Raw genomic sequence first — 17,884 nt, 5'->3', positions numbered from 1 at the left:
ATAGCATCCTTAATGGAAAACTTCAGTTAAAAACAACCCAAACAACTTGTCCATAAGACTGCATGCAAAATTTGACTAAGATGAGAAAACTCAGATTAGAAAGGTTCATCACTTGTCTCTCACGCCACTGATTTCAAATGGAACTTAACTCATGGACCTCTTGTCTCTTTCCAACTACTAAGTACCTACTTTGTGTCATGGGCACAGTGCTGGGTGCTGGAGATACAACAGTGAACAAGTTCAGTAGAGACCCTGCCTGCAAGAGGCTGAAGCGGAGATGGACAGGATGAATACATAATGGCCCATTAATTAAATTAATTACAACTGTGGGACTTCCCTGGTGGTGCAGTGGTTAAGAATCCGCCTGCCAATGCAGGGGATGCGTGTTCGAGCCCAGGTCCGGGAGGATCCCACACGCCGCGGAGCAACTAAGCCCATGCGTCACAACTACTGAGCCTGCACTCTAGAGCCTGTGAGCCACAACTACTGAAGCCTGCACGCCTAGAGCCCGTGCTCCGCAACGAGAAGCCACCGCAATGAGAAGCCCGCGCACCGCAAGGAAGAGTAGCCCCCGCTCGCCACAACTAGAGAAAGCCTGTGCGCAGCAAGGAAGACCCAACGCAGACAAAAATAAATACATACATACATTAATTACAACTGTGATAAGTGGCGTGCGCGCACACACACACAAAAGTAACAAAATCTTTAAAATCTCAGAGACCCAGAGAAGAACTCTTTCCTAGCAATTTCTTGAGAATGGGATTTTATAACCTCTGCTCATTACTATGATTAACAACTTTCAAAGTTAAGAGCTGCTTACTTTTTACTTAATAGCATTTATGCATTTTTACTCTCAGGTTATCTTCCAGGAGTGATAAAAGAAAGATGGTCCTCTTTTCTAGTTCTAAGAGTCCTTCAAATATTGGCAACAGCTTCCAAATAAGATTAGTGTACGTGGTTAAAACCTAATGCATAACATTAATACAGCCTCAGGTGTTTTGCTTTGAATTCATATCAAAAAAACATTGCTGAACTTTTGTAGAGATAAATGGCCTATATTTTCCATACAAAGCATTAGCAACAGTTCCAATAAAATCAAAGTCTTTTCAGTATCTTAGTCAAAGTGATCTAACAGGAGCCCTGAAAAGGAAAGAGCTATATTCATCCATATCAAAACACAACACCGCCACATTAGAAATAATGACACATGCATGTACAAACATTAATTACCTGTTTCCTTTTCTGCTGGGCCTAAAACACAAGAGAAGAGAATTTAGGAGAAAAACAAACTCTACACGTGTTGCTCACTCACGTAACGTAAAAGACCAGTCAAGCAAAGAAAAGTAGCCCATTTCCTATTTCTAACTTAAAGTCGACTTTGGTCTTGGTCTGAGCCTGAGCATAAAACAAAGCACCTTATTTTTTAAGATACAAAAAAAGGGGGAGAAGGGAGAAAATGAAAAGGATAAAAGCTTTTCTTACCTAGTAAGTATGCATTTTATTTTTTTTTTGAAAAGAGACTGCTCAGCAGTCCTACCTGACTAGATGTCTAGGATCCTTTTTCTAGAATGTTCTCACACTGGACTCGAGATAAGAGAGGGGGTGACTCCAGAAAGGCAGAGGTGGGAGAGTTCCCTGCTCACTCTCCATTGGGTCCTCTTTTAGGCTTTTCTCTAACACAGACTTGTTTTTGTGTGTGATCCAGAAGAATAACTATTCCTTTCTGATCACCACTGTTAACGTGTTTATCTAGCTGATTAACGAGAGGAGCCCATGGCTGTGTACAAATAAAAGAAAGTTCTTCATTTGTCCATATTAAAATGGATTCTACAACTAGAAAATAAATACAGAGATAAAACAAAAAGTATACTGCATATCTTTTCAGTATTGCTGGATAAGGTAATGGTCAAAAATAACTAAAATAGTTAAGACCAAAAGGATTCTCATAGTTTTTTGGAGCGCATTCATAATATTTAGATAAAACGATATTGTGTTTACTCAGGTTGCCTACAATTTTTTCTCTTTGCCAGAGTTGAAAGGTTTTCATATGTCTATTTTTATATCAATTCTTTCAATCCATGTTCACAATACCCAATATTCCCAAAACATGAAAATTGTTTGAAGGAGTATTCAAAACGTGAAAACCAATCTGTTTATCTTCCACTTTCCCCAAATGACCTAATATTCACTGCTTCTGCTTTAAGACAACATGATATCATAATTAATGATGTTAAACTGGTATCTAAGGAGGTTGCATGTTGTTCCTCTCGTGATATAATATTGGTTGCTATAGTGATGGGATGGCTTTTTTGTTAATCACTCAGGAGGCTGGCTATCACGTGCTTGTTAGAAAGCTTGATCAGATTTGGAGAGAAAAAAGGATATAACACAGCCAATTATAATCATCTTTTTCATTGTCCCAATTTTGATGACTCTATCACAGTATCAACTAATTAATAAATTTATAATTCATTAAATACAATTTTATATTAAAAGTTACTAAATTTTTTCTAACAGATGATTTACTTTTTATTTTTAGAGATAAGTATTTAACACTATAAACTTTTTTCCTCCCTAAGTTAATGCTACATGTATTACACAAGCTAGTTTTATGATAATTAAAGAACCTGAGGTCATTTCTATTACTTTTAATTATATCAGTCAAAGGATTGTCAGATAAAAGCTGATTGTGTGACTTTGCCACAAATTTCAATCTATGTATTTCTAAGTTATCTTAAACCTTAAATGAATAAAATAATTATCCTTAATGAATAAAACCTGAAGAAAGAGAAAAAATGCACAGTCCTCTCAAGAGAGCTAATCTTACAAATGCCTCAATATATTGTAAGCAATTAAAAGTTGCAGGAAATTCTATCAGTTTATTTCAGCCCTCACGACAATCAACAAGTTTCCGCTTTCTCTGAGAGATGCTGCAGAACCAAAAATAAAATAAAATAATACTACACTGTTACTGATCAGGAAAGAATACACTGCCCATAGTTTAAATGTTAGACATACTGTAATGTCAAAAAATACAACCCATGAAAACACGTTTTGGTTTCTTCAAAACTCAAAGTAAGAACAAAGGACAACTTAAGCATGAATCCTGGGTCTTTCATTCAAGCAGAGTCCCAGGAGGCATATTAAGGCAATGAATAGGAAAAAGCTCTTCAGTTCACCAGCTGAGATTTTAATGAGACATTTCCCTTTGCCATGGCACAGGTTTGTTCAAGAAAGGAAAGGACTTCTCACAGAAAATGCAGTTAATAGGCAATGTTGGCTCTCACTGCCATTTCGGCAATTGCTCACTGCACTGACCTTCTATCTTGGCATATTCTGTGAGTCTCGTGTAATTGATCAAGGCAGCTCTCTCAAGACATTTTCTGACCACTTTTTTCACCTCTTCCGCTGGTATGGGAGTGGCAATATCTTTCATTAAAACCTAGAGAGAGAGAGAGAGAGAGAGAGAGAGAGGGAGAGAGAGACGGCATAACATATTAAAACACAAGTACACAAATTGCCCTAGACCTATTGGTAGGAAGGGGTCCTAGGTAACACTGGGGGAGGTGATGAGTCAGCACTCCACAACCGGGAAGTAATTTCTCCCAGTCTTGGCTCCGCCTGTCTAAGCATCATTTAGGCACATCAAAACCTCCCTTGCCCAAGCCACCATTCAGTGTGACTGTCACTTTTCCTCCAGGGACCCACAACGCCACTAGAGCAGCTGTTTCAAAGGAGGATTACAGTCCTTAGGATACTTTGTAATAAAGTTTACCTTGCATACCCCTGATTTAAAAGCTTTAAATCTTTTGAGCAATATATATATGAAAACATAAATTCCATTAAAATAAGCACCATTTATGGGCTTTATAAAAATCAAGACCACTACTCTCACTAATTATACTTTAGTTACTTTGATCTGCTGGGGATAGGGGGAACTTCTTTGTCTTAGTGAAATGAATGGAGTATCAAATGTTAAAACACAAGGAAAACTTTCTGAAATTTAAAAAAAAACAAAAAACGGATTATTTTCTGTTGGGTTCCTAAATTGTGTTTTTGGATTTTTCACTTAAAAGTATTACTATTGGCAAATGGAAAATACAATTGTATCCAGAATTCAAAATATAATGTATTTAAGTACTTTTCTAGTTACTTATTGATAATTTTCCTTAAAACTTTCCTAGTGATAAAACTGCTCACAGTAAGTTTTGATTATACAATTAGTCAAACGCTATTTTCCATATAATTGATGTGGCTTTCCGTGCTTTGCTTACATTCAAATTCTACAATATATAGGTATAGCAAAATCTTAACATAAAAAAGACAATACTTTTGTAAGTGTTCTGACTATCCTATTAGTCTTTTACTTTGAAAGAAATATTGAAAGAACATGAAGACATCCATTTCATGGTTTGTTACTTCATTCTATTTCGATCAGCCTCTGCACTACGTTTTTTTTTTTTTTTTTTGTGGTACACGGGCCTCTCACTGTTGTGGCCTCTCCCGTTGCAGAGCACAGGCTCTGGACGCGCAGGCTCAGCGGCCATGACTCACGGGCCCAGCCGCTCCGCGGCATGTGGGATCTTCCCGGACCGGGGCACGAACCCGTGTCCCCTGCATCGGCAGGCGGACTCTCAACCACTGCGCCACCAGGGAAGCCCTGCACTACGTATTTTATAATCTCAAATTCATTCAGTCATTCTAGCACTGGTGATCCTTGACAACATATTTTCATTCTGTCAGACAAGGTTTCCTTCTGAAAACAGCAAACTTTATCACTTAAAGATTTCCTCCCCTAACCAATTAAATTTTTCTTCATATTTTCACATTAAAAATCTTCAACACTGATGTATATTTGGCACTTTAATTAGAACTGCACATTAGACTTTTTATTGCCAGAAAAATTCTTGTGTTTAGAGTAAAAACATATAAGCATTAACAGGCACTATCATTTTTAAGGTGATTATTACTAAAATTTAAGATTAATTTTACTATTAAGCTTTCCCATGGTGCCAAACTTTCAAATAATAGAAATAGCTGTTAAAATTAGAATGTCTGTATCTATTACAGAGGTGAGTCTAGGGTTGAAATCAGGCAATATTTCACAGCATCTAGGAGCTGGACACTTCATTTGAAGTGTGTGTGGGGAAACTAAATCCCCTTTCCTGGAGAAGCACAGATAAAGGGCTAGCAAGTCCAAAAAGGGAGACACACAATTTGTTTCATGTTTCTGCCCCAAGTTCTTCCAAGATACCATTTGTATCAAGAATTCACATGTAGATTTTATTTTTCTAAGATTTCAGTAAGTACAGAGACATGAAAATGAAGAAATAGCCCTTACCATTTCTCTTTCAATTCAGCAAGAGACATGATTAGTTACTGTAACTGGAATAAAGGTCACTGTTCATCCTGCCACCTGTCAGTACGGGGCACAAGGGCATCTCTTCTGTTACTAACTCTTCCCTGCCGGGGGGAGGATGGGAGCTCTGCCATGGAAACCAGCATATAGAGAGGCTGTACTAGGTATCCAAGATGGGATGCTGTTCCAAAAAGCAAAGCTGCCTTTAAGGATTTTTATCTCATTGATCATACCTTAATGGATAGGATGAAATGAAAACTCTGAAAAGCCTGAGTTACATGCAGCTTTTAATATTATAAAAATTCTAATAAAACAGATAATTATGACAATAATATTTCTATCACACCATTCACAGTAATCAAGGATAAGACAGGGATATATAGATAAAACCAATCTATAATCCAAAGATCTCACTTTAGTCATCAGTTCTAGCCCTCCTCTCCCAAATCCTTAAATCACTGAACAATGTCTCCCCTTTTTGCTTTTCAGAGGTGCGAATAAATAATATATTATCTGCAATTCCTTGGGCAGAAAAATCAACAAGAGCCAAGTGCTTAAAGTCAACAAATCAGGACCAGAATAATCAAATCAAGAGATAGAGATGATCCCTAGATATTCTTTTTAATACAGATAAGGAATAAAACTTGTTCACATTACTTAAGCTGTTAGCTTCCAACTAGCACATGAATAGTTTTATAGACAGGTGAAAGGATACTTCCCTTTTTTTTTTATTGGGGTATAGTTTGGGGTAGAATTGCTTTACAATGTCGTACTAGTTTCTGCTGTACAACGAAGTGAAACAGCAATTTGTATACATATATCCCCTCCCTCTTGGACCTTCCTCCCACCCCACCCTCCTTTACACTTAATCTACCACAAAAACAGCAGTGGAGAAGAGACTTTCATTAATAAATGATTTCTAGCATGGGTATAACACCTTATTTGCTATTTACTTTTTGTATATTTCTATAATTTCATGACTTCTATAATGATCAATTTCTGTAATTCATGAATTCTTTCAAAGTAACACAAATTGAACTGAAATAAATTCTGAGATAAACTTAGAATGAAAGAAATTATATGTTTGTGAATATTAAATGTTAAACTCTTATAGGTATGAGGGATATGACAGACAGAAGTACAAATAAGTCAGGGGGATAATAAAAGACAACTGTAAAGTCTGAAAAACAGATAATTGTACTTATCTGAAATAAGGAGGGGAAAAAAAGAGGTGGGAAAAATGCATACTACCAAAAAGATGGTAACTTTAACCCTAACTCAGCATAGGATGGCAGTGGTAGGCTTCAGAAAGGCTTTGGAGAGGAAAAGCAGGATATAGAAGAATTTGAATGTAGCAAGAAAAAGTGAGAAACTGATGAAATGCAACAGACTCAGGTGACACCACACTCATGAGGAATGGGACCATCTGCCTAGTTCAACACTGAAATACACAGCCATTGAGAATGCAAATAGTACTTAAAAAGTAATGTTCAAACATACCCTTTCAAGTAATGAAAGTGTAGCTTTCAGTGCACCTTCAGGTCGTCCAAAGGGAAAACAGTATCTTTAAAAAAAAAAAAAGGAGGAACAAAAAAGTCAAACATTTAATATCCAAGACTGCTAAATAATTCCCTCTTCTATAACTTGGTGTTATTGGAGAACATTTGTAAAAAGTGGTTAAAAGGGCATTGACCCATGCAGGAAATTTTTAAATGCTGAAATTTACCTAGTCCCATGATTCAAATGTCTTAAACAGTAAAGGTATAAACTGTGATAAAAAAGGTTCTCGAGTTTCGATGATACATGTACAAAAATACAGTAATCAAAAAGGAATCTCTAGGGTCCTATAAGTAAAGAGAGACTTAAAATGCATTTCCTACTAATTTCTTGTCTAAGGTGTTGTTATTCAAGCTCTATGATAAAATGAAACGATTCCCCCTATTTCCTCCTATATATATGTGCGATTTAAGATGGAAACACACACTGCATACATAACTTCTAGGAGAAGCAAGGTTCCGGCTCCCTCCTGTCCTTACATTTGCCTGTCTCTGCTGGTGTCTAGCTCTCCAACCTCCCCATCCCCTCACGTAACCCTTCTGCAGCTCTATTGCCCGCAGTCATTTATCCAAAGTATTTCTAGTCCCATGTATTCCTAGTACACACCAACAACTAGAGGGCAGGTATTCTGAAATCAGGGTCAGAGCTGGGAGGATGCGTAGGCCCCTCAAAAGTTAGCTGCCACATGGTGGTGACAGGTTTACTGCTCTTTACAAGAGGGTCCCTCTTCAGGTCACTTTCCACTTAGAGAGTACAGAATGTCAGGGCCACTTCATCCTGCGGGTGCGCCTCGCTTGTTCAACCAGGTTCAGCAAAGCCTCCCTGACCGCTGCCTCAGCCCCAAGATGAAGTGCTACACAGGCAGCTGGGCTGTCGCGGACTGACATTTTGCTCTTAGACATCTTCAAACTAATAACTTGAAAAGTTTACTTATTTCCATGTCTTTTGCCATTATCCAAGGACTAAGTAGACGTATTTTCTAAGACGTAATTACAAAGAAATTCTTTTTTTCCACACTGTGATTTGAAGAGGTTTCCCTCAAAAGCACATATAGTTTAAGCTCACGTTCTTTTACAGGACCAAATTTTAAAGAGAAACTTTACTGGACCTAATTTTAAAGAGAAAGAGAAAGATGGACTCCTCACAAAGCAGTAGCTGAATTTATATTCGGATTAGCTTTTAGTTTTGCGAAACTTCCATTCGCGTCAGATAAATGCAAATAAGTGTCTTATAAATCTAGCCCCTCACGTTTTTCTTCAGAGCACTGTTTATCATTCCATTTACTGTTAAAACTTTTCTTCACTTAATCTTGCCTCTATGCATCCCCCCCTACTACCTCCCCCCGCCCATACATAAAAAAACATGGCCAATTTATTTTGATAAGAGTTTTTCCTGCACAGTGGTGCTTTTTAGAGCATTAGCAAATTAGTAAAGTAGCTTTAGTCATTTTGTATACCATAAACCTTAATCCACGTTTAAATAAAACACAAATTGGGTTCTTGTAGTCCCCTCCTCCTGCTTAAATCTTTTCAGTGTTTCTGCATAATCCACCCATTGTCTTTCCTATTGTTTATTTCCATTAACCTATGGGTGACACATTTTATGAATGGAATGTTACTGATCCCCAGATTACATTTAGCATTTCAGGGCTTTGAGGTCCCACTGGGTATGCTCTGAATTAGCATTAGCTGCCCATGATGTGTAAATAATTCAACACATTTACAGAGTACGAGTAATCCTGAATCAATAAAATACAGAAAATAACTACACAGAAGCTTAATTAATCTTCACAAAACAAGTTTTAAAAGAAGGGAATCATTTTGTTCTGCCTTTCAGGATAAATATTTTGGGTTTTTACCACTTGGATAGCTCTAATAGCTAAGCAAAGTGAAAAACACTCAATTAACAAATAAAATTCAACCAAGTTTAATACCTAATCTGAATAAATCAAAGTCACGCTGATTTTCACTTTAGTCAATTAATTACACAGATAAGTGAGCCTGCATAGACCTGTCCAATGATTAAACTGGTTTTCTTTGAATTTTAAATTAAAATGTTAAATACAGTATCTGTTTTTATCAGTTGTATATGCACATAGCCTGAAAGGGAACTTTTCCTAAGGGGATTTTTATGAAAACCGTAAATCCTTTATGTCAGTTCCACCCCCATTTCCCAAGTAATTTCTCAAGAAAAAAATGGCTTTAACTTTTAGCTGATTCTTTTGGTATTTAAATGTCATATCCCTAACCTACATGATAATATTTCAAATTCTTGATTTTCCAGTTTTAGATATTATCCTACTAACTTTCCACTATGGAAGACGAGTTCTTAGCTTTTTTAAAAAAATAGATTTAGAGGTGTAAGTGGCATACAATGAACTACACAGATTTAAAGTATACAATCTGATAAGTTTTGACATATGTATACACCTGTGAAACCATCACTACAATCAAGGCAATATACATATTCATGCCCCTCAAATGATTCCTCCCGACTCGTGGGGCCCAGGCAACTACTGATTTACTGTCATTTAGATTAGTTTGTGTTTTCCTATAATTTCATGTAAGAGGAATCATACAGTATTGAACTTTTTTGGGTCTGATTTCTCTCAGCATAGCTGTTTCGATATTCTTTCATGCTATTGCAATGTATCAACAATTCATTCCTTTTCATTTCTCAGAAGTATTCTAATACATTTTTTTATCCATTCCTTGTTGACGGTCATCTGACTTGTCTTCATATTTGGGCTATTATGAATAATGCTGGTATAAATATTCATATTAAAGTCTTTGTGTGGATGTATGCTTCCATTTCTCTTGGGGAAATACCTAAGAGTGGAATAGTTGGGTCATACGTTAGGTGTTTAAATTTTTAAAAACTGCAAACTATTCTACAAAATGAGTTGTACCATTTTATATTCCTATCAATCACTGTGGCTTTAGTTTATGTTTCCCTAAAGAGTAATGATGTTGAGCATCTTTTCATATGCCTTTTCACCATCATATATCTTTAGTGAAATATCTGTCAAAACAACTTTTTATTGGGCTGTTTTATTTCTTATTGTTTTAAGAGTTATTTATAGGGAGTTCCCTGGTGGCCTATTGGTTAGGATTCTGGGCTTTAACTGCTGCGGCCCAGGTTCAATCCCTGGTCGGGGACCTGAGATCCTGCAAGTTATGCAGTGTGGCCAAAAAATAAATAAATAAATTTATATATTCTAGATAGAAGTCTTTTGTGGGATATGTATTGTGAAAATATTTTCTCCCATTCTGAGATTCCCTTATAATGTCTTTGGAAGATCAAAAGTTCTTAATGTTGATGAAGTTGGAAGTAATATTTTTCCATTTATGAATCACGATTTTGGTGTTTTATTTAAGCATCTGTGCTTAGTCCAAGGACACAGAGATTTTCTGTTTTCCATGGCTATCCATCTTGAGTTAAATTTTGGATCAAGTGTGAGGTACGGATCCAGGATTTTATTTTACATTTGGATATCCAATAGTTCCAGCACCATTTGTTGAATAAAGTATACTTTGCAAATTACCTGTACATTTGTTGAAAATTAATTGACCATATGTATGTGAGTCTGTTACTGGACTCTCTATACTACACTACCTTGATTTTTCAGTAGATAGTCTTGCCTTGTTTTTGACTGTAGGTGGAAAACATTCAGTCTTTCCTACTTTTTTGCTATTAAGTATGATGTTAGTTGTAGGTTTTCCATGATGCCCTTAACAGGTTAAACATATGACATGTGGTAATAATAATTATTTTGATACTACTGTTTACTAATTCTATCTTCCCTGTCATTTTCACTTTTGCTTGTTTTTTTTCTCTTCATTGGTCGTATTTTACTACTTCTTTGTATGCCTAGAAAATTTTGACTGGATGCTAGACATTGTTATTTTATCTTCTTGGAGGCTGAACACTTTTGTATTTCTTTAAATATTCTTGAATTTTGTTCTGGAATGTAGTTAAATTACTTGAAAATAGTTTGATTCATATGAATCTTGGTTTTAAGCCTCATTAGGAGAGACCATGACAGTGTTTTTTCTAGGGCTAATTTTTTTCCACTACTGAGGCAAAACCTTCTGTATTCTACCTGATGCTCATGAATTAGGTTTCCACTCTAGATATTGAAAACTGGAATTACTCTTAGCCCTGTGTAAAGAAACCCCTGTAATCCTTTCACATAGTTCTTTGCCCAACTTTGAATAGTTTCCTCACATCCATGCACAGATCAATACTTAGTTGAAGACGCCAGGAGGACCCTCAGCAAATATTACTTGTAGGTCTCTTTGCTCTCTCCTTTAGAACTTGGAGTTGAAAACTCTGGCAGCCTTACCCTCCATGGACTCTCAGCTCTGTCTCCTCAAGTCAGGGTGTCCACGGGGATCCACCCAGATTCCTCCTCCCTGGACCATGATCTAGAAACACTGTGCTGTCAGTAAGCTGGGGCAATTAAAGGGCTTATCCATTGTTTTCCATCTCTCAGGAATTACTGTTATTGTCTTATGTTTAATATCTTGAAAAGCATTTTTTTCCCACATATTTTGTCTTTAAAAAATTGTTTCAGGTGGGAGGGTAAATATCATCCCATTACTCCATCTTGGGCATAAGTTGCTTTTTTTTTTTTTTAAGACCACTTTCCACCACCCTAGACATAATTTCTGTTCCTCCTTCCCTTAATGCAGTTACATCACTTTTGTGTGTTAGACCGAAATTCAGTATCTACATTAATTACATCAATGTCTAGATAACTGAAATGTATCCAATATGATTACTTTCTAGTGTCACTATTTTGTTTATAATACTTTGCTATATTTGTTTTAATTTCTTCTTTTTATTATGTACTTAATCTAATACAATTCCAAGCTCTAACACAATTAATATAATTCCAAACTCTATTCCAAGTGGGTGAAACTTCTCTCAATATGTTAAAATATCTCAGTGTTTTGTCAATTTGATCTACTTGAAGAATTTTCTGACCTGCTCTGGTTAGAACTATTTCCTCTCTAGGCTCAGTTGCCACTTTGGGGTCTCTATTAGCTACCACTACGAAGATTCCCTCCTCTCTCATGTTGATTTCCTGTTGCAGGGATCTTAACTCTCCCTCTTTGTTTTCTCCTTTGTCTTGGTAAATTGCATTCCCCAGAAAGGGAATATGGGAAGCACATCTTTTGATGTCCAGTATGCCTGAAAATATCATTATTCTACCATTACCCTTAATGGAGACGTCTACTAGTGTAGAATTCTAGGTTGGAAATAATCTTTCCTCAAAATTGTGAAGCCACTGATGCATTGTTTTCTGGATATCAGTACTGCTCCTCACATCAAAATGAAAGCTGCAGAAGAAGAGGATCTTTTTAAACATTTTGTTCACTGCCCGACACATAGTAGGCACTCAGTAAATTACTGTAGAATAAATCAGTGTTGAGAAGCCATTCTGATTCTTGATGCTTTGTATTTCAGCATCCTCCCTTTTATCTCCAAGATTGTGAAAATTCACAAAAATGCACTCTAATGAGTATCTATTTTAATCCCTTGTGCTTGGTACTCAATGGGCTCTCTTAATCTGAACACTTATGTCTTTTAATTCTGGAAAATTGTTTTGAATAACTTTATTGATAATTTCCTATCTTCAACCTTAACTGTTTCTGGAATTCCTATTATTTATGATGATGAAACTCCTAAGCAGATCCTTCATTTTTCCTGTCTTTGTACAGTTGCCCCTTAGTATCTGTGGGGAATTGGTTCCAGGACCCCCATGGATCCTAAAATCCACCGATACTCAACTCCCTTATATAAAATGGGGTAGTACAGTTGGCCCTGTATATCTGCAGATTCAACCAATCCAAATCGATCTGGCCAGGGATGTGAAACCCAAGGATAAGAAAGGCCAACTGAACTCCTATTTTCCTATCCCTGCCACCCTCCACCCTGTACTTTCTGGAAGATTTCATTAACTTAATCTCTCAATAGTATGTAAGTATTTGTGTCATTTGCATCAATTTCTAAGAGTTCTAATTTTTTTTCCCTAAGATTTTTTCTTTTTCTTTTTTTAAGCAACATCTTGTTTTTGTTTTATGGATGCTCTATTTTCTCAAATCTCCAAGCATATTAATAATAGATTCCCACCACCCCCTCCACCATTTCCTTCTTCCCACATAATCTTTCTTTTTTCCCCAAGTTGCTTTTTTGTATTACTTGTTTGGGCTCTGTCTCCCACAGTAAATACCTTCCTCAAATATCTGATGCCTTACCTTGGCTGTCAGATCATTTTCAAAATTACGTTATTAAAAACTTGAACGGAAGCTATATGCACCTAGGTGGGTACGTGCAGACTGTGGTCTTTGCTGAAGGGCAATAGAGCTGCCTGTTTCGGTGGGAGTCTTTCTTTTCCACAGCTTTAGGTCTTTTCTCTTGGGCTAGTCAGAGTCCCGGGGGAAGGTACTTACAATATGTATGGAAAGTGTAAGCCTGCCCGCCAGCATTTTGGGTGTCAAGTGTGTGAGTTGGAAGGAGAAGGCTGTGATTCTCAGATTTCAGAATAACCATTTATCTAATCCCCATGTTTCTATGTAATCCCAAACTCCAACTGTGCCTGATGTTTCCTCCTCTCCTCTACCTCAGCCCAGGTACCCTCTAATTTTACCCTCTCCAGGGAATAAACCAGCAGCGCTCTTCCAGGGAAGGGGAGGGGCAGCGGCCTGGCTGATGAGGCGGAAAGGAGATCTGGGGATCTAAGTGCGTCTTAAACAGATTTACGACAAATCATCCTTTACTCTTAATTTCCAGGAGGGCTTACAACTGGCAATTCCGAACGTTTCGGTGATCGTATGACATAAATCAGATTGCTTCTCTGTATTCCCCATTGCCTGTTTATGATCCAGTTTTTCCTGGGTGGCTAAATTAGATACCATCCATCCATCTGACTTCCACATTTTTAATTTATTTTTTCCATTTTTTTCCCTCTTACTCTTGCTGTCCTTGTGTGTTTATGTCTTCTGAAAAATACTGTTCTGTTGTTTTGGTTAGGTTCTGTGAGGAAACTGAGCCAGACATGCATTTAATCTGCTGTCTTTAACCAGAAGTTCCTCATTTTTGTTTAATTTAGTTTGCCTTATTATTTTACCTGTATCTTTGAAATCCATTTCTGAAATACAGTTGGGCCTGAATAAATAAATTTCTATACAAGAGTTATTAACAGTACTCTGGTTACTTCTTTAGTGTGAGTTGATAAGTAATTTACGTTCTTTCTAAATTTTAATGTAAGTGGCTAAGGAAGATCACTTGGCAGAATCCTTAGGAAGATCTTCATGGAAAATTTAAACATTTTTCTATATTTGCCTATATGGATACCTAAAATTTCCTCTGCTTTACTTTAATCCCATTTCCTCTTATCCAGTTTTCTATGGACTCAGGAAAAATAAAACTGGTAAAATTTATACAAACTCTACAAATATCAAAAGGGAATATAAAAGTCAGCCTAAAATGTCTAGACCAGTTTAGTTCAGTTCTTTACAGTACATCAAAGAAATAAAAACAAAAAAGAATTCTAGCGTACATCTTTACAGACATTATTAAGAGAAACAGAGAAACAAAACTGTAAGAGAGCGAATACTAATACAATAAATGATGTGGACAACTGTCATTCCCCGCCTCTACTGTGTAGCTGTAAGCACTGTGGGGGACAGGACCCGCTGGTGGGCTGGCTCTTACCAAGCTAACTCGATCATGGCGGTCCCATGGCTTGTCAGTGACTGAGGACCTAGTATGTGGGCTTCCTCTGGCCCCTGGGTTTGGTTCAGGACTGGGCCTATGACCTATCTAGGGCAAATGAGATATGAGGGCTGGTTTGCTAGGATCTTCTAAGGAAACTTTTCACCTTAAGAGAGAATCACAGAAAGAGACAGCCTCTACTACCTTCCCTTTCAACTCCACCATGTATGGATGTGAGGCCAAGGAATTCTGTGGTCTTGTTACCCATCTGGGGATGAAGCCATCCCATAAAGGAGAATAGCCGTGTGAGAATTACAAAGAAATGGAGCTACGGCTACTAAATTCAGCCTGTCTTCAAGTCCACCCCATCTGAGACCTGCATGTAAGTGAACATATCCATTTATTTGTTTAAACCAGTTTGAGATAGGATTTGTTACTTGCACATGAAAGCACTACTACAAATAACCATAGAGACTTATAGTTACTGATGTATATAGTCAACTGAATGAACAGCTCTGTCTCAATAATGTCAAAAACAGGAAAATTATATATTGACTTTCATTAAATGACAAACACAATGAATATAAGGGTCTCTACACAACCTAAAAGACAATACTCTTAGCAGCAAATGCAGAAACATCCTCTGCAAATGTGTTTCTTAATATGAATTTATTGGCCTTTTGGGAAGAACAGTTCTCCAATGTCAGACTGTTCCATGAATAGCATTTCTAAATCCAGCACTAAATGACTGCCCCTATGCCCAGTTATCATGACAAAGAAAATCCTCCCTCATTCGCTTACCTTCAGGTAGTGGTACCAGCCCCAGATGAAAACACCAATGCAGAGAAACAGATGGATAGTACATCCTATGATAATTTTTTCCTTCAGTATCATTTTAAAGTAAGAGTCTAAGCTTTTCATATTACAAATAAGGAAACTGAGGCCCAGAGCAGCCATACTCTATTCATATGGTTAAACAACAGTGTTTTCAAACTGTTGAGGGGGAATATTAACTGAATTTATTTTTCAGTAAGTTCGCATGAAATGACATACCTGTAACGTGACAGATATGCTATAAGATGCAATACACTGACATAGCAACATTTTATAGGATCTAATGATGAGACTGATAGAAAAAGGTATATTTCTGTTTTTAACCATTAGGTTCTATTAAGCTAACTGTAATCAGGGGAAACAATATTATCAAGATATTTATCCTTCACCCTGCAAATGCTTCTTAGTATCAATACTTAATTTTTTGATAAAGAAACTGTGCTAGACGCACTGTGGTCCTTGTTCTCACAGAATGTAAATAAAAGGATAACCAAGGACTATATGATAGGTGGCCAGGGCATAGTACAGATGATGAATGCTAAGAAGACTTCAGCTTTTCCACTCTCTGCTGGAATAAATGAAAAAGTCTCCCCTGTGAAGGTGGGGCTTGAGTCTCCTTGCCTGGCTATGCAGTGAGAGGGAGGAAAAGCTCCCAGAGCTGGGGGAAGAGGCTATGCAAGGCTGAGAACTGCACAGGGCTAGCAAGAGGGCCAGTGGAAAGGATACTGCAAGGGGCGGGTTTGCACTACTGAATGAGTAGAGCAAAAACTGAAGGCAGGCCGAGAAGCAGAACGCAGACCTAGGAACGTGGATCATACCTTGCGGGCAAAGGAGGAGAAGCTACTGATTGTGCTTGAGCAGTAGCAGAAAGACATAATAAACATTTGTAGGGGATTAGAGGGTTGAGTGAATTAAAGAAACAAACACTTGTACTAATGGAGTATATACCTGAAATGGCTTATCTGATTCTCTAAAAGGGAAGACAGTCTTTCCTTTATCTCCTCAAACTTCTCTTTTTCTTCCATTGAAATAGTTCCAATTCCATCAGGCCTGGAAAAAAAGAGTCAGTAATTTATTGTGATAGAACATTTACCTTTTTTAAAAAGTATCTATTTATTTATTATTTATTTTGGCTGCACTGGGTCTTATTTGCAGCACACGGGATCGTCGTTGCGGTGTGCAGGATCTTTAGTTGAGGCGTGCATGCGGGATCTAGTTCCCCTGTTGGGGACTGAACCCGGGTGCCCTGCACTGGGAGCGTGGAGTCTTACCCACTGGACCAACAGGCCCTTGAACATTTACTTGTATATATTTTATATCTTTCTATTTCCCTGAAAAATCCAAATAATTAAGGAAAATGCATATTGGTTCACAGTATACATACTACTTGTGTCTACACTGGAAATTTATTGGAGATATTTATAGCCATTTGCTTCATGTTTCGACCTGGAATGAATGGAACAGAATTATTCTCTTTTAGACAGCCTTCAAGGTAAAGGATTACAATAAATATTTTTCAGATCTACAGAAAACAATACTACTCCTTGAGAATAGCAGTGAAAAGTGTTTTATAGTGATACCAAACATTTGACCAATTAAATATCATGAATGGAATTATTATAAAAAATATACTGAATGTAAGCTAAAATGTCTTAACTCCTTCTCTTCCAAATAAAAATTAAGCTAATGTGAAACTGGAGATTTAATTTTAATTGTTGTAAGGAACAGACATTTTGGATTCATGCAGTGGTGTACTGCTCTATTTTTTTGTTTAAATATAAATGAAACACGAATACTTGAATAAAAATATACAGAGAAGAAAGACCACCTATGTTTCAAGATTTTTGTGCTTAACCAAATATGCCTATGAAGTAAAGTATCAACTTTATAAATAAAGTAGTACCTTTAAAAGTAGCAACAGGGACTTCCCTGGTGGTGCAGTGGTTAAGAATCCTCCTGCCAATGCAGGGGACACGGGTTCAATCCCTGTTCCGGGATGATCTCACATGCTGCGGAGCAACTACTGTGCCACAACTACTGAGCCTGTGCTCAAGAGCCTGCAAGCTGCAACTACTGAAGCCCACGTGCTCTAGGGCCAATGAGCCGCAACTACTGAGCCCGCGTGCTGCAATTACTGAAGCCTGTGTGCCTAGAGCCCGTGCTCCACAACAAGAGAAGCCACCGCAACGAGAAGCCCGCACACTGCGACAAACCACAACTAGAGAAAGTCTGTGTGCAGTAACGAAGACCCAACGCAACCAAAAAAAAGAAAAAACAGTAGCAACAAAGATTGAACAGAAGTCTTCTTTTACTAAGATTAGGATTGAAACCATAAAATATATCCAATAGGGATTCAGAATTTATTCTATATCAATTTAAGTATCTGGTAGTATAGCAGTCATCTAAAATTTT

At 37.3% G+C, this 17,884-nt stretch overlaps 1 protein-coding gene across 3 annotated transcripts in view; it reads right to left on the bottom strand.

The window, feature by feature from the left end:
• Positions 1–17,884, bottom strand: part of CADPS2 (calcium dependent secretion activator 2) — a gene marked incomplete at its 5' end in the record, with an annotated part of 490,811 nt that overhangs the window by 119,192 nt on the left and 353,735 nt on the right. For all 3 annotated transcript variants that reach the window (XM_082661437.1, XM_082661438.1, XM_082661439.1), the window contains 4 exons: positions 1,231–1,251; positions 3,319–3,442; positions 6,860–6,923; positions 16,421–16,522. In XM_082661437.1, the coding sequence (XP_082517563.1) occupies positions 1,231–1,251; positions 3,319–3,442; positions 6,860–6,923; positions 16,421–16,522 (311 nt within the window). The remainder of the gene's footprint in view (positions 1–1,230; positions 1,252–3,318; positions 3,443–6,859; positions 6,924–16,420; positions 16,523–17,884) is intronic.

This window comes from Grampus griseus, assembly GCF_964374135.1.
Source record: "Grampus griseus genome assembly, chromosome: 9".
NCBI classification, from domain to species: domain Eukaryota; kingdom Metazoa; phylum Chordata; class Mammalia; order Artiodactyla; family Delphinidae; genus Grampus; species Grampus griseus.
Note: the sequence above shows the minus strand (reverse complement) of the source record. Positions and strands in the feature narration are given on the sequence as shown.